General features: G+C 41.2%; 1 protein-coding gene across 1 annotated transcript in view; it reads left to right on the top strand.

The window, feature by feature from the left end:
- The window catches only part of LOC311580809 (uncharacterized protein), a gene marked incomplete at its 3' end in the record, with an annotated part of 87487 nt that overhangs the window by 43559 nt on the left and 20901 nt on the right, over positions 1-23027 (top strand). Inside the window, exons 12-22 of the mRNA XM_084752521.1 lie at positions 1099-1123; positions 2069-2182; positions 4185-4255; positions 4963-4987; positions 7958-8071; positions 11386-11459; positions 12204-12231; positions 15251-15364; positions 18686-18759; positions 19492-19519; positions 21844-21951. Of these exons, the coding sequence (XP_084608647.1) occupies positions 1099-1123; positions 2069-2182; positions 4185-4255; positions 4963-4987; positions 7958-8071; positions 11386-11459; positions 12204-12231; positions 15251-15364; positions 18686-18759; positions 19492-19519; positions 21844-21951 (775 nt within the window). The remainder of the gene's footprint in view (positions 1-1098; positions 1124-2068; positions 2183-4184; positions 4256-4962; positions 4988-7957; positions 8072-11385; positions 11460-12203; positions 12232-15250; positions 15365-18685; positions 18760-19491; positions 19520-21843; positions 21952-23027) is intronic.

Raw genomic sequence — 23027 nt, forward strand, 5'->3', positions numbered from 1 at the left:
TCTATTAGCATAGTTTGTGTGAGATGACAATTAGTCCTGAAGAAAAAGACTCTGTAGGCTTCGTCTTTTCCAATCCTACTTTATTTTGGATTCTTTAAATGCTTATACCTCCCTTCCAACCCACCTATCCTAGATAGGAGAGAAAGGAGGTTTATGGGAACAAGGGAAGTAGAACTTGTTGAATTCAGTTCCTGGGAGTGATTCCCCTGGCGTAGTCAGCAGGATTTCAGCAGACTGGCAAATCCACCAAAGTTGCTGCTGGAACCTGGAGCAACCAGAACCCGGAGCCTCAGCCAGAGCCCAAATACTTGAAGCCTTCTCTGGAGTGGTTCTCTCTTGAAGTGTCTTGAAGTAGAACAATGAACAATACAAAGACCCAAAAAGCCACAGCCTCTTGTTTGGGGCTCATATATACATCTCCTCTCAGAGTCTGTACTAGGATGTGTTTTAGCTTTCAAAAACCGAGCCCCCACATGAAGTGGTTCAACAGTTCTAAGTGGATAAAAATCACCTGCTTTCTCACAAATCTGTTCCCCATCCCACCCTTGGGATCAAAACAACATGTTTACATACCTTACAAGGTTCCTCTTTAGATAAGTATACAATTTTAACTCAGAAGGTGACACCACCTTTTGGTTCCTGTAATTTTAATGAAGTTTGAGTATGTTCCACAGAGACCACTGCAGAAGAAGTTTCTCGATTCCAGTGTGGGGATGTTGAGTGTTAAGACTTTTAAAAATAGGAGAATTAGTGTAAATAATTGAAGCCCCATTGTAGGGGGAATTAATCTCACAGGTTGTAAAGATGCCCAGGCATTTTGCAGTGTGGCTTAGGGAACACTCAGCAAAGACTAAACCAATAGTAGTACCTAGTGTGACCTTTACATGAGCAAAAGTAGGAACTGGCACAAACTATATAGCCCCACTTCTTCTGTGACACTGTCACATAACATGATAATGCATAGGAACTTTGCCTATTTTGGTTGGCATCATACCATGTTTAACATGTATGTCATGTTGACATGTGTTCCAAAGACCCATGTAAATGGAATTCAGCATGACTTGTGCTTCATACTGTTTTCTTTCCTTTAAATTTCAGGTGGAGTCCATAAAATGCAAATCAAGTATGTACTATAGAACCTTTTTCTAAGATACATTTTAGAAACAAATTGTATAAATATCAGGTATCCTTTTGTCTAGGGCACCACTGTGATCTAACCTAGCATGTGGGAAGAACTTAGTATTTAGTTTTTTCTTTCAAGTAGTAATGTAAGTTTTTTTTAATTGAGGGTATTTGTCTATTGCCACTGGGTACAGGTATGATCTCTTTGGATTGTTTGGAATGTTGTATACCAGGCTGTGTCTAAATCTGTTTTTCTCCAGAATAACTATATAATTACCCAGTTCAGTCTCCAGGGACAAACTAATGAATTAACAAGTTAGGATATACACTTTACCTACAAAGTATATATTCCAACCCCACCACATGTGGTACATTTATTAGCCTGTGTGCTACTCTACTGAAGAATAAGCTAGGCACAGAGGTAAGTGATGAGGCTTGCATGCAGATACTCCATAGCCCAAGGTCTTGGCAATCCCCACGTTCCATCTCCCCAGCATCTGCCTTCAGTAGGTCAGACCTGCAGAGATCCCTGTCACTCTCATGGCTACTGCAGTGGGCGAAGGCACAGAACATTGCTCTCCATCTGCCTGCAGACATCCACATGTATCAAGGGTAGAAAGAATACATGTCTAGTCAGACCACAGGTTATGAGAAGGTGAGACAGACATTGCACGGGGAGTGGGGAGGGGGTGGTTTTCACATAGGCTTTTACTATACATGCCTTCTTCCAGTATCCCGTATTATCACATTGACATAAATTTAGACTTTCCCTACACAGTCCACATAATGCCCAAGTGATTGTAAACTGAATTCAGTGATCCCCTTCTGATGACTGCTCTTAGAAACAAATAACCAGATTAAATGTATAAGCACACAGCAACTGTTAGTTTTCTTGATTTTTCTGCCATGAATCTGACATGACACCCTATTTTAACCGCATTTCCAGTTTCTTCAATCCTAAGTGGAATGTCTAAAAAACAAAGTGTGGCCCCTACGAAAGTGAAGGCACCTCATGGTGCAAAGGGTTCCTCCATGAGGATGAAGCAAAGGACAATGGAAGGTACTGTGGGGATTTTGTAATTGTGTTTGATTTTGTATTCTATTTAAAATTTTTTTGTTCCATATGTAAGTCTACAGTGAATTTTAGCAGTACTGTTTATATGTGGATAATGTTTATCCAGGTCTTCTATGCAAATATAATCACAGAATTTTTAAATGCGCCAAGTGTCACCTTGGGCTCTAGTTCAATAGCATAAACCAGGGGAAAGCTGAGGCTCTCTGCCCGGTAGAGACAGGAATGGGTCACCCATCCTCTTGAATGTGGTTGATGTAGACAGATTAGAGCTGATGGTTCTCAAAGGGACCTGGTAAATGCCCCTTTACCAGACACTTCTCATGACTGAGAGTAAAATTCAAATTAGATAACAGCATTCCTAGTCTGATCCAGTGAGCAAGGGTCTCAGCAGTGGCCATGTTCTACACTGTGCTTGGCAGGATAAGGGAATGGGAAAGATACCAATAGGGACAAGGCATGCACTTCACCTCTTCCAGTGGCACAGTGGTGAGCTGGGGAAAGTGTACTCTGCCAAGAAGGCAGTGCTGCCCAGAACATCGCTCTTTCTTGCAAGGCTTGTTTTTTAATATTTAGTGTGTCTTAAATGTTTTCCCCTAAAACTTATACAATGTGTTGTGATCTTGGTTTCCCCTCTTCCATTCATCCCAGATTCTCCCTACCTCCCCACCTTCTCTCTCTCATGAGAAAAGAAACAGGCAAATTAAAAAGGGAAGATGCTCATACATGTACATATATATATAATATCAGTGAAAAGGCACAAGAAACTAACCAAGCACACTCATACCAAAAACACATAAACAACAAATTCAGAAACTATAATATGCATGCATAAAACCAATAACATTTTATCCCCAAAGCAATATAAGACCAAAAGAACACATAAAGCCATTAAAGTGGACATACTTATTATATGAAATACATACCTGAATACTGTCTCTTTCTAAAAATAGAGAATAAAGAAGCAATAGGTGTGAAATACACAGATTTTCATAAAAGAAATGAAAAATTTAAAACTCTCCATGTCGTTTGAGAAATAGAAATTATCACTGAAAACAATTTGCTTTTAGACAAATATTTTAAATGTGCAATGAGATGGTTCACTGCCACCAGCCTCATGGGTTATGTTGGTGTCCAGTTTCTCGTCTCTAACTGAACTTTCAATCTGCTAATTAGCTGCTGAATGGATGTCACTAATGGATTCTAAGTTGTCTGCTTCTTTTTTCAAAGTGTTCCTTGCTTAACAGTTCATGAGGTTCTTCTTGGGAGTGGCTAATAAAAGCATTTCCAACACAGCGAGGTTACCGCTAGGCAGTCATCTGCCAGCACGAGGTGGCCACACATCTTCTAAGTTCTGCAGTTGCTTTCATTTTTACTCCCAGTTCTGCTTTCAGCCTGTGCTAATCTTGGAATGTAATGCTGGCGTCCTCAGCTGCTGCAACCTTGGTAGTGGCTGCCGCATCCGTAAGACAAGTTTCATCTCAGATTGCATTTGTACCTTCTCTAGCTGCCAAATGTTACCTGGGCTTTGAATGGTGTAATTTTTAAACACAAGGGTAGCCATAAGTAAACATATTGTCCTTTCCAAGTAATGGCTGGCTGACCCAAGCCCAATTCAGAACACACATAGCAAAGAGGGAGAAACAATTCTCACATGTTGTCCTCTGACCACCGTGTGCATACTGAGCCCCAAAAGTGTCCCTCCAGACAAAACACATGTGAAACTTAATGTAACTCATACACAATCAAATACAGACTATTTTGTGTTGCTGTAGGTCTCCACTGACTGGAAATGCCACAATTCTGTTACTCATATTTCTCCAGGTCTTTCTTTAATTTGCCTTCAGGAAAATTGGTCCAGCAGCAGCCCAACCATCCTGTTTATTAGATCTGGTCACATGTGCTAGTCTCCAAACTTTTATGCCACTGAGCAAAGATGCTGCATAAGCAGTAAGCAGTACCATGAGCTGACTGTCGCTTTCTGTCCTAGTGATACCCGAATGTCCGGAGAGTGTTTCTTCACCAGAGGACCAAGAGAGGCCATCAAGGACCATGGTGAGAGTAAGCAAGCCTTTCCTTCCTCTGAGGTAGAAGGACACCTTAGTGATCTATGCTTCAGTCAAAATCCCATTTGAACAACAAAACATAGCAGAGGCCTCACAAGTATTAGAAAGTTAGCTTAAGTGGGGGAGAAAGTGGAATTGTACCAGCCTAGTGCTGACTGAAGAGTGTCAAGTGCCACACTCTGTGTGAGGGCTCTTTACTTCTGGAGAAGAAAAAAAAGGTGGCTCTTCAGATGAAGTTACAGTAGGAAGATGGGTTCCTTTGATTTCCATACATCCTACAAACATGGGATGGAGTGGAGAAAGTTTCCTGTGTCCGGTATGCAGATGCTGAGTGATAGTGATAAGGCTGTGAACAAACAAACACATTAGTTTAACACATATTAGTGTAAATACTTGAGACCTCATTGTGGAAGGAATGAATCTCATGGTCAGGTTATATGATGCCTGGTCTTGTTGCAATGTGCCTTAGGGAGCACTCAGCAGACAACAAACACATAGTCCCTTAAACTGTCCTTTGAATCAGCAAAAGTAGGAAGTTGCATGAACTGTGGAGCGCCATTGTTCTGTGACACCCTCACATGGCATATTAATACATAGGACCCTTACCATTTTGGTTGGTATCATAGCATATTGGAAAGACCCATGCAAGCTGAACACAGCATGAACTGTGCCTCATACCATTTTCTTTCCTTTACATTTCAGGAGCCGCCAAAAAAACCACGAAACAGTATGTATTATGGAATCTGTTTCTTAAGACACACTTTAGAAATGAATTGTGTATACACTGGGTATCCCTATGACCAATTCACCACTGTCATCTAAGCCATCTATTAGAAAGAATGTGAATTTTAGTTTAAAAAATTAATACCTAAGAGCAAAAGTGGGGCCCTCTTGTCTCTACTCACTGGATCCAGTTAAATCCCTTCAGGTTGTTTGGAATATTGTGCACAAGGTTGGGTCTGAATCTGATGTTCCCCAAGATAGATATCCAGATTACCCAGTCCAATCTCCAGGGACAAGCTATTGAATTCCTATAATAGGAAGGACACTTTACATGCAAAGTATGTGTTCCAACCCCACCACATGTGGTGCATTTATTAGTCTGTGTGCTTCTCTACTAAAGAATAAGCCAGGGCACAGAGGTAAGTGATGAGGCTTGCAAGCAGACACTCTGTACCCCAGGACTTGGCAATCCCCATGTTCCATCTTCCCAATATCTGCCTTCAGTAGGTCAGACCTGCAGAGATCCCAGCCACTCTCAGGGCTAACGCAGTGGGCGAAGGCCCAGGGCATTGCTCTCCATCTGCCTGCAGACATCCACATGCATCAAGGATAGAAAAGAACACATGTCTAGTCAGACCACAGATTGTGATACGGTGAGACAGACACTGCACAGGGAGTGAGGGGTGGTTTTGCATAGGCTTATACTATACATTCAAGTAGGAACTAATGAAAAAGTGGGAGAAATAATCTCCAGGATAGAGGACACCAATAGACAATGCTGAGACATGAAAACATGCATGCATGTAACATTGTACAGACTGAACAGGGTGCATTCATGAAATTAGAAACACAGAGGTAGAAGAGAACACCAGAAGGAAGAATGCCCATGAATTTGAAGGAGGGCAAGAGCAGTCACATGGAGTATTTGGAGGGAATAAGAACGAGGAAACGATATATATTATAATCTAAAAAATAATGAAATAGTATTTAAAGAAAAGACAAGATTTTGAATTTATACAGCATTGTTGTGAGAACAAAAAGGCACTGAGTTTAAAGAAACTGTCCACCAGGAAATCCAGACACCACTTTGACAGGAACCTGGGCGGGATCATTCTTTTAGTGATGTATTTTTAAATTATATATCAGTTTTATGTATATAAGTATTCACCTGTGTGAACATATGCCTCTATGGTTCCTGTGTTGGCTCTAACTGGCTGACAGGTTCCTTGAAACTGAATTATACACAGTTGTGTCTACAGCTTCCATATTTGTGTTAGAATCAGAGCCAGACCTGTGTCTCCCCAGGAGGAACAGGGCCTATCAACCTGTGAGTGGTCTCCTTACGTCCTGGCAACAGGTTTTGATGTATTAGCCAGACTCTGAGCTTCAGGAGGACTTCCCTTCACTGGTGGTCGATGTCATTGTGCCTGTTACAAAGACACTCAGTGGATCTCTAGGCAGTATTTAGGAGTAGGAAGGCATCATTATTTGGAAATGTTTTCTGTGTGATTGTGGCTACATGTTCAGTCTGTGCTGTGGATGGCTTTGGTAACCTGGAACTAGTTTTACAGAGAGTGTGGTTCGTTGTAGGCCTAACATTTCTAAAGCCTTGGATTGGATCACCTATTGTGCTAAAATACGCTGTGGTGTCACAGCTCTCTAAACCAATCCCTTCAGAGATTCTGACAGGAGAATTATAAGTTCAAGGTCATTCATCTCCATATAGTGACATTCAGACCACTGTGAGATAGAGATCCTTTCTCTGAAATAGAAAAGAAAAAGAAAACAAAGCAGATAGAAAATAGGGCTTTGTCAGTTGCCCGAATGGTGTTTTTTTGAAAGACATTGTGAAAATAGGACTTTTATGAGGATCAGATAAATAGATCTTACGTTAACACAAGTATAGACTCTGCCAGTCTCTTAGCTAGACTTAGTTCAGGAGACATTGTCACCAGCAGGGACACCAGGCTGCTTTTCCGGTTTCTTCCTGTTGAGGGTTTATCCAGGTTTGTCCAGATAAAAAGGACACCCCTTTATTCAAACCTTATTTTGAAAACTGGGTTGGAGTGACTTGGAGTCTGAGTCATCATGGGACATCCTCTGCATTGGTACCCTCCCAGTTTGTTCCCCAGTGATCAGACTAATTGAGAGGCAGGTGATAGGGTGAGGATGCTGGAGGAAGTCTCTATTTATTGATCCAGGATTGCTCCAGCTTCTTCTGTATTGAAAGGTGGAGCATATCTATGCCCCATTGTTTCTGGCAGGGAGATGGTCACAAATCCATGAGTGCAGCTATTATTTCACTCCTTGGTGAAAAGTCAGATGTTTTCACAGCTTCTTAGCTTCCTGCATCCCATAAGGCTGTACCATACATTGTCCATGAGATGTAATGTATAAGGTTAGGCGAAGAATGAAGAGTAAACAGCCATTCTCCTGTGTTCTGTAGTACATTCAACACTGGCTCTTGATTGATTCAGTTACTTCTGTGTAGCTGAGGTCTTCTGTCACCTCACAGATGTCACAGGGCGCTTCTGCAATGCCTGTATTTTTTCCTACAGTATAAGCTACAAAGGTCTGTTCTATGCTATTCAGCCTCATGGGTAGTCCTTACTAAATCCTCTGTGTGCTTCTGAACAGTTGGTGATCTTTGCGTAGGTGTCCTTGTATCCATGTGGCTCTGAGAAGGATTAGGGTGAAGCTTGTTTGGCAGCACACTCACACCAGATGACCAGTCATGTGCCACTTCCTTTGGTATTTTCACACCCACATGTATTTTGACTTCCCATGTGATGTCCATGTAGTGGCTGACACACTCTATACTGCATGAGGTGGCCCTCCTGAAGCACCAGGCCTGCTCTGACAACTGTGCCTGGAAACAATCTGGTCAAATGTATAAATGCTTAGTAATAGCTGTTTTCTTAAAAATTTCGTGCCATGAGACTGACATGACTCCCTGTTATAACTGCATTCCCAGTTTGTCCAATGTTAAGGGGAATTTGTCGCACCAAAACTGTGGTCCCTCAGGACATGCATACACCTCAAGTCCCTGAGGTGCCTTCTTCAGGAAGAGTGCACAGGATTCCTGAAGGTACTGTGAGAATTCTGTAAATCTAATTAAATCTTATAGCTTAAAATAATTATGTTTCACATGTAATTCTATAATTAACTTTTATGGCATCTTTATACATGGATAGTGTACATGTCTATTAATATATAAATATATATGTGTATTTAAAATCCTTACTGGAAACATAATCACAGGACTTAAAAGGCACTTAGTGTCACCTTGGGCTCTTATTCAATAGCATGAACCAGTGTAAATCTTTGGCTTTACCTGGTGTAGACAGGAATGGGTGAACCACACTTTTTAATACCTTTGCTCACATGTGGGTGATGTTGTGAATGTCCAATATCTCATGATTGAGGGTGAAATTCAAGTTACATTACAGAATTTCTGCTCTCCTGCAGGTGTCTAGGGTCCTAGGAGTTGTCTTGTTACTTACCGTTCCTGGAGCATAAGAATATGGGAACCATATCAGTAAAGATAAGGAAAACAGGAGGAGGGAAAGTCCATGGAAGTGTCCTTCATCATTTACATGGTCTTTCCCTGGACACTTACTCTTTTCAGTGGATGCTATTACCTAATGCCCAAGCTTTTGATTGAAGCGAGTAGCTCCCATATTCATGCCCAACTGACTCATTTTCTCATTTGTTGTGACAAAAATCTGTGAGGTAAACAACCTAAAGAAGGAATGGCTTGTTTGGTTTGGTTATCAATGAAGTTTAAGGTTACAGATCATGAACACAGTAAAGCTATATAGAGAGGCAGGTATACATGACAGCCACATTACAAACACTCACAAACAAGACAAGACAAGCAAATAGGAGAATTATTGCCTGTTCTTGGTTCACCTTCTTATTTTTTTAAATAACAGTTCATTCTTTCCTAAGCAATACTGTCATACAGAGCTCTTTGTCTTCCCTCCTCAGCTAATCTAATAATTGCATTCCCACTGTCTGGAAATCATCCAGTGGACAGTTGAAATTAACCATGACATCGTCTTCAGGATGCGTACTAAGCTGTAATAGAGACAATCTGTCTGAAGAGGGGCAGTGTTCCCTTCTATACTCACAGGAACCTAGAGGCGAAAATCTAGCAGTGTGAGGCAGTGATGCAGGAGGAACAATGCCCATCCCTTTCATTCTTTAAGACTGGTACCATCTTATGCATGGCCCTCTGTTCACTACTAACTCCTGCTTCATGTGGAACCAATATGAAGGGTTGTTAGATTGCCAAAAATGGCTGCTTACTCTGACAGGACTACCTACCACATCTGCAGTTTCCTGAAAAGTAAAAACCCAATGTTAATCTGTGGCTCATTTCTGGTCTCTGCTCCTCAAGTTGGACTCCCATTCAGGATGATTGATGTGACTGAGATCTTGAAGACTGATGTACCAAGTGAGGAAGGACTGGATCTCTGGCTCCTGCATTGGCTCTTTTTAATGCATACTATGCTCAGGCTCTAAGATGAAGAGGGTTTCTTAGGGAGTTCCCATAAAGAACTGTCCACAGTCCGAGGGCTAAAGGACATGGGCAATGCTGTTCAGGTCTCCCGCCCCCTGGCTTACCACATTGGTCTCCGGTGTTGTTCACATTTGTGTTGTTTTTTCATTGTTGAGATCATCTGACCTTGCTTGTGTTTTAAGGGAAATGAATATATAAAGTGAGGTGTGTCTTTCTTCCAGTGTCGTATCTCTTCAGTACATGCCAGGCATTTGTCTTCACAAGTGTGTATGATTTTCCTGCTGTCATTCATTGTATTGCTGGGTTTGGCTCCCCCTTGTAGGCTACCTCTCTGGCTTTAATGCATTGTCTCCTCACTATATAAACATTGGCCTTTGTTTGTGAGCAGCATGTCCTCCATGTTTCTAAGAGCTGTATCTGCCAAGTATGAGAAGTTTAATTGTGTGCATTCATATCTGAATTTTCTATTGTGTCGATATGCACACCTAGTTTTGCATGATTATTATGCTATCTTTATTACTATAAATCTCTAATACAGCTGAAAATTTGGGATGGTAATCCCTCTAAGGTGGCTATTTGCTCAGGGATTACTTTGGCAAGTCTGTGTGTTTTGTGCTTCTACATGATTTTTAAGAGTTTTGTGTTTCTGTGATATCATATGGATTTTGATTTACCTTGCATAGAAGATGGGAATTCCTTTTGATCAGATAGTCATTGTTAATAATCCTACCAATCCAGGAGTGGGCGTGGGGCCATTCCATCTTCTAGTGTCTTCTAGTTTCTAGTGTTTTCACTGTAGAGATCTATCAAACACTTCGTTAGATTTATCACCAGATATTTAAGTTTTGAGGCAACATTAAGTGGAAGTATTTCTTTGATCATATTTTTGCATGCTTTTTATAGGTATGTAGAAAAGTTTTGGCCTTTCAATGTTGTATTTGTATTCTAGTGTTTTGCTGAAGTGTTGGTAATTTCTGTTGGAGTTTCGGAGATCTATACTTACATCTTACTTACATCTAATATTTCACCTGACAATAAAGATATATTTACTTTTCCTATTTTAATCCACTGGGGTGAAGTTTCCAGCTGAGCTTCAGAAAGTAGGAATGGAAAGATGGTAGGATCCCAACCTGGTCCTGAGAGTAGGCTGCAGCAAAGGAGTGAATGTACTCAGATTCACCCAGAGAACTAGGACACCCAGCCTCTACAGCGTCTTGTGGAAATGTGTGGATCCAAAGGTGCAAAGTAAGAGTCCTGTTTCAGAGTACTAAAAAATTGTAAGCTTCTGGCAATCATTTGAATCTGAGACTGACCAGTGGGATGAGGTAAGGGTCCTGATTCAAACATGAAAAGAGATCCCAAGACTGTGGACTCTTTCTGTCTCTGGAACCACAAAGTCTGTATGGAGGTGCAGAGTTGCACAGAGAAACATGTGAGTATCCTAGGTTACACTTAGCAAGAGAGGTGGTGTTTTCCAAAGAAATGGATGATACCTTCAAGGACAGTGTCCTACAATTGAAAAAGAGATTTCTCATTGCAAAACAGATCCCACAGATTGTCCTCTGACCTCCATATGCAAACACAAAAATGTCACTCTAAACTGAAAACATGTACAAACTTGAAATTGTATGTGCACAAGTACAAATGAAGACAAATGATTTTAGGTTCCTAATGCTTGGAGCTGTTCTGTTGCTCGTTTCTCTCCAGGTCTTATTTTGCCCTAATTAACCTTCATCGGAAGGCAGTGGTGCAGCCATCCTGTTGATTAGGTCTAGTCACATGTGCTAAGTCAAAGCTCTTTTGCCGACACTAAGTGCAAGGATCATGCCTAAGTAATAAGCTGTACCATGAGCTACTGTCACTTTCTGCCCCTCTAGTCCTACCAGAGAATCCTGGCACCTCAGCTCCACCTGATAACCAAGGAAAAATTCCACAGACAGGAATGCAGAAGGTAGGAAGGCCTTTCTTTTTTGTAAGATAGAAATATTACTTTAGTGAACTTATGTTTCCATCAAAATCCTATTTGAACAACAAGACTGAGCAGAGGCATCATGGGTATTAGAGAGTTATCTTAAGCAGGTGAGAAAATGGAAATGTACCAACCTAGTCTTAACTGAATGGAGCATCAAAGTGTCCAGTGCCTGGTGGCATAGTCTGTGTGAGGGCACTTTTCTTCTGGAGAAGAGAAGTCCCTTGCTCTTTAGATAGAGATGTGATTTTCAACGTGTGGTTGAGAGGCATTTCAGGTTTCACTAATTTGCAAGCAGTGTGTTTCAAAGAAGTCAGTGAGGAAAAAGTTTCATGTGTCCCGTGTGGAGGTGCTGACGGCTAACATTTGTAACACCTGAACACTAGTGTAAGTGACTGAGACCACACTGTAGAAGGGAATCATTTCACAGCTGACTTGGAAAGATGGTTAGGCATGATGTTGCAGTGTGGATTAGGGAGAACTCAACAGAGACAGAGAGTGGTACCTAATGTGACCTTTGGACCATCAAAAATGGGCAGTGGAACAAGGTAACAGCCCAAGTTTGTCTGTGACACCAGCATAAAATATAGCACTACATGATATTATACTTGAGGATTCATAGGCATTTGCAATCACATCATGTGAAAGGGTATTCCAGAAATCTTCCTGAAAGCACATCTCATCATAACATAAGCAACAGACCATTTTCTTTGCTTTAAATTTCAGATGCCGTCCAGAAAACTTCGGGCACACAGTATGTATTATGGACACTCTTTCTTAAGACACATTTTAGTAATGAATTATGTAAACACTGGGTATCCTTATGTCCAGTTCGCCACTATCATCAAAGCCATCTATTGGAAAGAACAGCGATTTTAGTTTAAATTTTTAATACCTCAGAGAGAAACCTGGAGCATCTTCTCTCTACTCACTGGATCCAGTTAAATCCCTTCATGTTGTTTGGAATATTGTGCACAATATTGGGTCTGAATCTGGTGTTCCCCAAGATAGATATCCAGAATACCCAGGCCCATCTCCAGGGTGAAGCTACTGAATTCCTATCATAGGAAGGACACTTTGCATACAAAGTATGTCTTCCAACCCCACCACATCTGGTGCATTTATTAGTCTGTGTGCTGCTCTACTGAAGAATAAGCCAGGGCACAGAGGTAAGTGATGAAGTTTGCAAGCAGACACTCTGTACCCCCAAGGACTTGGCAATCCCCATGTTCCATCTCCTCAGCATTTGGCTTCAGTAGGTCAGACCTGCAGAGATCCCAGCCACTCTCATGGCTACTGCAGTGGGCAAAGTCCCAGGGCATTGCTCTCCATCTGCCTGCAGACATCCTCAGTCATCAAGGGTAGAAAAGAACACATGTCTAGTCAGACCACAGGTTGTGAGATGGTGAGACAAACACTGCATGGGCAATGGATGTGGTTTTCACATAGGCTTTTACTATAAATTCAAGTAGGAACTGATTAAAAAGTGGGACAATAATCTTCCCCAGGGAAGACAACACCAATAGGCTGTGCTGAGCCATGAAAACATGTACATGTGTGTAACATTGTAAAACTGATAAGACTCCATTTATGTAATTAGGAAAACACAGGTGAACTCTCGTGCCTGAAGGTATGACTCACACACACAGAAACACGCACACACACACACACAGAAACGAGAGAGAGATAGAGAACTAACAGCAGGCAAAGAAAAACCTGTGAGTATTTTCAGGGAACAATAAGGGGAAAACAACATAATTATGAGATTAAAAAAGTAAGGAAATAGTTTTTAAAGCAATACTAAAAATTTTTAGAATGTTAACAGCACTAGCATGAGCACAAAGGGCCACTCAGTTAAAGGACAGTGTCCACTAGGAACTCCAGACATAGCTTGGTTATGGACTGGTGCTGACTGATTAACTTAGCAATGTATTTTGTAATTGTTTATTTACTTCATGTACATAAGTATTCACCTGTGTGAAAATATGCAACTATGGTTCATGTGTAGGCTCTAACAGGCTGACAGGTTCCTTGAAACTGAATTATACACAGTTGTGTCTACAACTCCTATATTTGTGTTAGAATTAGCACCAGACTTGTATCTCTCCAGGAGGAACAGAGGCTGTCACCCTCTGAGTGGTCTCCTTAGCTCCTGGCAACTGGCTTTGATGTATGAGCCAGCCTCTGAGCTTCAGGAGGACTTCCCTTCACTGGTGATCAGTCTCAGTATGCCTGTTACAATGATACTCAGTGAATCTCTAGGCAGCACTTAGGAGTAAGAAGGCATCATTATTTGGAACTGTTTTCTGTGTGATTGTGGCTACATGTCCAACCTGTGCTGTGGATGGCTCTGGTAACCTGGAACTAGTTTTACAGAGAGTGTGGTTCATTGTAGGCCTAACATTTCTAAAGCCTTGGATTAGATCACCCATTGTGCACAAAATACGCTGTGATGTCACAGCTCTCTAAACCAGTCCCTTCAGAGATTCTGACAGGAGAATTATAAGTTCATGGTCATTCATCTCCATATAGTGACATTCAGACCACTGTGAGATAGAGATCAGTTCTCTGAAATAGAAAAGAAAACAGATGGAATAGGGCTGTGCCAGTTGCACTCATGTGTGTTTGTATGGACGACATTGTGGAAATAGGACTTTTATGAGGATCAGGTAAATAGCATCTTGTATACACAAAGTGGTATAGACTCTGCCAATCTCTTAGCTAGACTTAGTTCAGGAGACATTGTCACCATCAGGGGCACCAAGCTGTTTTTCTGGTTTCTTCCTGTTGAGGATTTATTCAGGTTTCTCCAGATAAAAAGAACACCCCTTTATTCAAACCTTATTTTGAAAACTGGGTTGGAGTGACTTGGAGTGTGAGTCATCATGGGACATCCTCTGCATTGGTACCCTCCCAGTTTGTTCCCCAGTGATCAGACTCATTGAGAGGCAGGTGATAGAGAGAGGATGCTAGAGGAAGTCTCTATTTACTGATCCAGGATTGGTCCAGCTTCTTCTGGATTGAAAGGTGGAGCATATGTATATCCAATTTTTTCTGGCAGAGAGATGGTCACAGACCCATGAGTGCAACTATTATATCAGTCCTTGGTGAAAAGTCAGAAGATTTCATAGCTTCTTAGCTTCCTACCTCTCATAAGGCTATACCATACATTGTCCATGAGATGTAATGTATAAGGTTAGGCAAAGAATGAAGAGTAAACAACCATTCTCCAGTGTTCTGCAGTAAATTCAACACTGGCTTTTGATTGATTGAGTTACTTCTATGTAGCTGATATCTTCGGATCTCAAAGATATCACAGGGTACTTCTGCAATGCCTGTATTTCCCCCTACAGTATAAGCTACAAAAGTCTGGTCTATCCTACTCAGCCTTGTTGGTAATTCTTACTAAATTATTTGTGACCATGTGAACAGTTGATGAGCTTTGCATGGGTGTCATTGTATCCACGTGGCTCTGAGAAGGATTAGGGTGAACCCTGTCTGGCAGCACGCTCACACCACATGGCCAGTGATGTGCCACTTCCTTTGGTATTTTCACACTCACATATATTTAGACTTCCCATGCGATGTCCATGTAGTGGCAGGTGCACTGTACACTACATGCGATGGTCCTCCTGAAGCATCAGGCTTCCTCTGACAACTCTGCCTAGAAACAAGCAATCAGTTCAAATGTATAAATACTTAGTAAGTGCTAGTTTTTTTCAAATTTTGTGCCAAGAGGCTGACATGACGTCCTTTTATAACTGCATTTCCAGTATCAGCAATGCTACAGGGAATTTGTAAGACTCGAAATCTCTTCCCTCTGGGCATGAATACACTTCATATCCCTGAGGCGCCTCCTTCAGGAAGAACACACAGGATTCCTGAAGGTACTGTGGGAACTCTGTAACTCTAATTAAATATTGTAGCTTAAAATGATTTTGTTTCACATGTAAATCTGTACTTAACTTTTATAGCATCTTTATACATGCATAGTGTACATTTCTATTAATATATAAATATATATGCATTTAAAATCTTTACTGGAAACATAACCACAGGATTTAAAAGGCATTTTGTGTCACCTTGGGCTCTTATTCAATAACATGAACCAGTGTAAACCTGTGGCTTTACCTGGTGTAGACAGATATGGATGACCATACTCTTTAATACCTTTGCTCACGTATGGATCATGTTGTAATTGTCCAGTATCTCATGGTTGAGGGTGAAATTCAAATTGCATTCCAAAATTTCTGGTCTGATGCAAATGTCTAGGTTCCGAGGAGTTGTCTTGTTACTCACCGTGCTTGGCACTTAAGAACATGGGAACCATATCAGTAAAGATAAGGAAAACAGGAGGAGGGAAAGTCCATGTAAGTGTCCATCATTTACATGGTCTTTCCCTGGACACTTACTCTTTTCAGTCGGTGCTACTACCGAATGCCCAAGCTTTTGATTGAAGCATGTACCTCCCATTCTCATGCCTAACTGACTCATTTTCTCGGTTGTTGTGACTAAAATCTGTGAGGTAAACAACCTAAAGACGGAATGGCTTGTTTGGTTTGGTTGTCAATGAAGTTTAAGGTTACAGATCATGAACACAGTAAAGCTATATGGGGAGGCAGGTATACGTGACAGCCACATTACAAACACTAACAAACAAGACATGACAAGCAAATAAAACCCAGGACAATTAATGCCTCTTGGTTCATTTTCTCATTTTTTAATAACCATTCATCTTTCTTAAGCAATACTGTCATACAGAGCTCTTTGTCTTCCCTCCTTAGCTAATCTAATAATCGCATTCCCACTATCTGGAAATCATCCAGTGGACAGTTGAAATTAACCATGACATCATCTTCAGGATATGTACTAAACTGTGATAGAGACAGTCTGTCTGAAAAGGGACAGTGCTCCCTCCTATACTCACAAGAACCTGGAGGTGATAATCTAGCAGTGTGAGGCAATGATGCAGGAGGAACAATGCCCATCCCTTTCATTCTTTAAGACTGGTAGCATCCCATGCATGGCCCTCTGTTCACTGCTAACTCCTGCTTCATGTGGAACCAATATTAAGGGTTGTTAAGTTGCCAAAAATGGCTGCTTACTCTGACAGGACTACCTACCACATCTGCAGTTTCCTGAAAAGTAAAAACCCAATGTTAATCTGTGGCTCATTTCTGGTCTCTGCTCCTCAAGTTGGACTCCCATTCAGGATGATTGATGTAACTGAGATCTTGAAGACTGATGTACCAAGTGAGGAGGGACTGGATCTCTGGCTCCTGCATTGGCTCTTTTTAATGCATACTATGCTCAGGCTCTAAGATGAAGAGGGTTTCTTAGGGAGTTCCGATAAAGAACTGTCCACAGTTCGAGGGCTAAAGGACATGGGCAATGTGGTTCAGGTCTCCTTGCCCCTGTCATGCCATAGGCACCAGTGGTCCTCTGTGTTGTTCACATTTGTGAGTGTTTTCATTGTTGAGGTCATCTGACCTTGCTTGTGTTTGAAGGGAAATGAATATATAAACTGAGGTGCGTCTTTCTTCCAATATCCTATCTCTTCAGTACATTCCAGACGTCTGTCTTCACAGGTGTGTCTGATTTTCCTGCATCCTCTCCTTGTACATCTGAATTTGGCTCTCCTTTGTTGGAAATCTCTCTGGCTTTAATGCATTGTCTCCTCACTATATAAACATTGGCCTTTGTTTGTGAGCAGGATGTCCTCCATGTTTCTAAGTGCTGTATCTGCCAAGTATGAGAAGCTTTAATTGTGTGCATTCATATCTGAATTTTCTATTGTCTTGATATACATATCTAGTTTTGCATGATTTCTCTGCTATCTTTATTACTATAACTCTGTAATACATCTGAAAATCTGGGATGGTAATCCCCCTAAGGTTGCTATTTGCACAGGGATTACTTTGGCAATTCTGTGTCTTTTGTGCTTCTACATGAGTTTTAAGAGTTTTGTGTTTCTGTGATATCATATGGATTATTATTTATCTTGCTTTGAGGATGGAAATTCCTTTTGGCTAGTTAGTCATTGTTAATAATCCTACCAATCCAGGAGTGGGGGCGTTCCATCTTCTAGTGTCTTCTAGTTTCTAGTGTTTTCATTGTGGAGATCTATCACACATTTGTTAGATTTACTACCAAATATTTACATTTTGAGGCAACCTTGAATGGGAGTTTTTCCTTGATCCCATTTTTAACATGCTTTTTATTGGTATGTAGAAAGCTTTTGGCCTATCAATGTTGGGTTTGTATTCTAGTGATTTGCTTAAGTGTTGGTTATTTTTATTGGAGTTTAGGGGTTCTATACTTACACCTTACTTACATCTAAGATTTCACCCGACACTAAAGATATATTGCCTCTTCCTATTTTAATCCACTGGGGTGAATGTACCAGGTTCAGGAAGTAGGAATGCAAAGATGGTAGGATCCCAGCCTAGTCCTGACAGTAGGCTGCAGCGAAGGAGTGAATGGACTCAGATTCACTCAGAGAACTAGGAGACCCAGACTCTACAGGGGCTTGAGGAAAATTGTGGATCCAAAGGTGAAAAATGTGAGAGTCCTGTTTAAGAGTAGTCCAAAACACATATGAATCTGGCAACCATTTGGACCCGCGACTGACCAGTGGATGATTTAAGGGTTCTTGGTCAGACCAGAAAAGAGATCCCAAGGCGGTGAACTCCTCCTGTCTCTGAAACTGCAAAGTCTGTATGGAGGTGCAGAGTTGCCTAGGGAAACATGTAAGTATCCTAGGTCACACTTAGCAAGAGAGGTGGTACTTCCTGAAGACATGGATGCCTCTGCCATGAGCAACGTCCTACAGTTGAAATCCTCCAGAACATACATTGCAAAAGAGACTCCACATTTTAAAACAGATTCCACAAATCGTCTTCTCACTGCCATATGCAAACACAAAAGAGTCACTCCAAGCAGAAAATATATGCAAACTTGAATTTACACTCACACATAAACCAAAGAAGACAAATTATAATGCTTGGAAATGCATCCGTTGTGCTGCTCATGTTTCCACAGGTCTTATTCTGTTTCACTTTGCCTTCAAAGGAAGGTAGTGGCCCAGCCATTCTTTTGATTAGGTCTAGTCACATTTGTTAGTCAGTGCTCTTTTACCAACACCAAGGAAAGACGATGCCCAAATAATAAGCCCTAAAATTAACTAATATCACTTTCTATCATTGTAGGTGCCCCAGAGAATGGTGAAACAGCCCCTTCACCTGATAACCAAGGAAAAATTCCAAAGACTGGAGTGGAGAAGGTAGGAAGGCCTTTCTTTTTTGTAAGATAGAAATATTATTTAGTTATCTTATGTTCCGTCAAAATGCCATTTGAACAAGACTGAGCAGAGTATTCGTGAGTATTAGAGAGTTAGCTTAGGCATGGGAGAAAGTACAATTGGATCAACTTGGTCCTGACTGACGAGAGCATCAAAGTGTCCAGTGCCTGGTGGCACAGTCTGTGAGGGTCTTTTCTTCTAGAGAAAAATAAAAGCTTACTCTTTAGAAAAAGATGTAATTTTCATCTAGTAGTTGAGAGGCACTATGGGTTCCCTTGTTTTGCATGCAGTGTGTTTCACAGAAGTCAGTGTGGAGGAAGCATCATGTGTCCCATGTGGAGGTGCTGAGGGCTAACACTAGTAACATGTGAACACTAGTGTAAATGATTAAGACAACACTGTAGAAGGTAATCATTTCACAGCTGACTTAGAAAGGTGCTCGGGCATGCTGCAGTGTGGCTTAGGGAGCACTCAACAGAGAACAGATAGTGGTACCTTATGTGACTTTGAACCAGCAAAAGTGGGCAGTGGCACAACGTATCAACCCGAGTTTTTCAGTTATGCCAGTGGAAAAATACCACTACATGATATTATACTTGAGGACTCATAGGCATTTGCAATCACATCATGTGAAAGGGTATCCCAGAGGTCCTCCTGAAAGCACATCTCATCATAATGTAAGTAACAGACCATTTTCTTTCCTTTAAATTTCAGGTGCCGCACAAAAAACGCCAGACACACAGTATGTACTATGGAATCTGTTTCTTAAGACACATTTTAGAAATGAATTGTGTAAACACTGGGTATCGCTATGTCCAATTCACCACTATCCTCTAAGCCATTTTTGAAAGAGCGTGTGATTTAGTTTGAAAATTTTAATACCTGAGAGCAAAACCTGGAGCATCTTGTCTCTACTCACTGGAACCAGTTAAATCCCTTCAGGTTGTTTGGAATATTGTGCACTAGGTTGGGTCTGAATCTGGTGTTCCCAAGACAGATACCCAGATTACCCAGTCTAATCTCCAGGGACAGGCTAAGAAAAGAGTGTGTGTATTTTCAGGGAACTATAAGGGGTAAATGACGTAATTATGAGATCAAATGTAAGGAAATAGTTTTTAAACCAAATCTGAAAACTTTTAGAACATTGACAGCACTAGCATGAGCACAAAGGGCCACTCAGTTAAAGGACAGTGTCCACTAGAAACTCCAGACATAACTTGGTTATGGACTGGTGCTGACTGATTCACTTAGAAATGTATTTTTTAATTGTTTTATTTATTCATGTACATAAGTATTCACCTGCGTGAGCATAGGCATCGATGGTTCATGTGTAGGCTCAAATTCGCTGTGAGGTTCCTGAAAACTGAATTATACATAGTTGTGTCTACTCCTTCCACGTGTGTGTTAATATCAGAACCAGACCTGTGTCTCTACAGGAGGAACAGGGGCTATCATCCTCTGAGTGGTCTCCTTAGCTCCTGGCAACTGGTTTTGATGTATGAGCCAGACTCTGAGCTTCAGGAGGACTTCCCTTCACTGGTGGTCGGTGTCAGTGTGCCTGTTACAATGACACTCAGTGGATCTCTAGGCAGCACTTAGGAGTAAGAAGCCATCATTATTTGGAACTGTTTTCTGTTTGTTTGTGGCTACATGTTCAGCCTGTGCTGTGGATGGCTTTGGTAATCTGGAACTAGTTTTACAGAGAGTATGGTTCATTGTAGGACTAACATTTCTAAAGCCTTGGATTTGATCACCTATTGTGCATAAAATATGTTGTGGTGTCACAGCTCTCTAAACCAGTCCTTTCCGAGCTGCTGACAGGAGAATTATAAGTTCAAGGTCATTCTTCTCCATATAGTAACATTCAGACCACTGTGGAATAGACGTCTGTTCTCTGAAATAGAAAAGAAAACAGATGGAATAGGGCTGTGCCAGTTGTATGCATGGGTGTTTGTATGGAAGACATTGTGGAAATAGGACTTTTATGAGGATCAGGTAAATAGCATCTCATATACAAAAAGAGGTGTAGACTCTGCCAGTCTCTTAGCTAGACTTAGTTCAGGAGACATTGTCACCAGCAGGGACACCAAGCTGCTTTTCCAGTTTCTTCCTGTTGAGGGTTTATCCAGGTTTGTCCAGATAAAAAGAACACCCCTATTTTCAAACCTTATTTTGAAAACTGGGTTGGAGTGACTTGGAGTCTGAGTCATCATGGGACATCCTCTGCGTTGTTACCCTTCCAGTTTGTTCCCCAGTGATCAGACTCATTGAGAGGCAGGTGATAGGGTGAGGATGCTAGAGGAAGTCTCTATTTACTGATCCAGGATTGGTCCAGCTTCTTCTGGATTGAAAGTTTGAGTATACCTATGCCCCATTGTTTCTGGCAGGGAGATGGTCACAGATCCATGAGTGCAGCTATTATTTCACTCCAGCTTCTTAGCTTCCTACCTCCCATAACTGTACTATACATTGTCCATGAGATGTAATGTATAAGGTTAGACAAAGAATGAAGAGTAAACAGCCATTCTCCTGTGTTCTGCAGTAAATGCAACACTGGCTCTGGACTGAATCAGTTACTTCTGTGTAGCTGAGGTCTTCTATCACCTCACAGATGTCACAGGACACTTCTGCAATGCCTGTATTTTTCCCTACAGTATAAGCTACAAAGGTCTGTTCTATGCTACTGAGCCTCATGGGTAATCCTTACTAAATCCTTTGTGTGCTTGTGAACAGTTGGTGAGCTTTGCATGGGTGTCAGTATAACCAGGTGCTCTCCGAAGGATCACGGTGATGCCTGCCTGGGAGCACACGCACACCACATAGCAAGTCATGTAGTGTATCCTTCAGTATTTCATCATCCACATGTACTTAGACTTTGCATGACGTCCATGTAGTGCCAGACACACTGTACACTGCATGAGGTGTTCCTCCTGAACCACCAGTGTTGCTCTGACAACTCTGCCTAGAAGCAATCAGTTCAAATGTTTAAATGCTTAGTAAATGCTAGTTTTGTCTACTTTTCTGCCAAGAGGCTGACATGACTCCCTGTTATCACTGCATTCCCAGTTTCTCCAAAGTCAAGGGGAATTTGTCAGAAACAAACAGCGGAGCCTCAAGAGGTGACACCTGGAGTCTCTGAGGCTCCTTCTGAGACAACATACACCTATGTTGAAGGTACTGTGGGAATTCTGTAACTATAATTAAGTATTGTAGCTTAAAATGATTTTTTCACATGTATATTTAACTTTTATAGCCTTTTTATACATGAATAGTATATATTTCTATTAATATATAAATATATATGTATTTAAAATCCTTACTGGAAACCTAACCGCAGGGCTTAAAGGCATTGTCACCTTGGGCTCTTATTCAATAGCATGAACCCTGTGTAAATCTTTGGCTTTCCCTGGTGTAGACAGGAATGGGTGAACCACACTTTTTAATACCTTTGCTCACATGTGGATGATGTTGTGAATGTCTAATATCTCATGATTGAGGGTGAAATTCAAGTTACATTACAGAATTTCTGCTCTCATGCAAGTGTCTAGGGTCCTAGGAGTTGTCTTGTTACTCACCGTTCCTGGAGCATCAGAATATGGGAACCATATCATTAAAGTTAAGGAATATGGGAGGAGGGAAAGTCCATGGAAGTGTCCTTCATCATTTACATGGTCTTTCCCTGGACACTTACTCTTTTCAGTCGCTGCTACTACCTAATGCCCAAGCTTTTGACTGAAGCACGTAGCTCCCATTCTCATGCCCAACTGACTCATTTTCTCAGTTGTTGTGACAAAAATCTGTGAGGTAAACAACCTAAAGACGGAATGGCTTCTTTGGTTTGGTTGTCAATGAAGATTAAGGTTACAGATCATGAACACAGTAAAGCTATATGGACAGGCAGGTATATATGACAGCCACATTACAGACACTCACAAATAGGACAATGCAAACAAACAAAACCCAGGAGAATATTGCCTGTTCTTGGTTCACTTTCTTATTTTTTAATATCCATTCCTTCTTTCCTAAGAAATAATGTTATGCAGAGGTCATTTGTCTTCCCTACTCAGCTAATCTAATAATTGCATTCCTAGTGTCTGGATTTCATCCAATGGACAGTTGAAATTAACCATGACGTCATCTTCAGGATGTATACTAAGCTGTGACAGAGACAATCTGTCTGAAAAGGGACAGTGTTCCCTCCTATACTCACAAGAACCTGGAGGTGATAATCTAGCAGTGTGAGGCAATGA

The sequence above is a fragment of the Acomys minous genome, assembly GCF_964271855.1.
Source record: "Acomys minous genome assembly, chromosome: 13".
In the NCBI taxonomy this organism is placed as follows: domain Eukaryota; kingdom Metazoa; phylum Chordata; class Mammalia; order Rodentia; family Muridae; genus Acomys; species Acomys minous.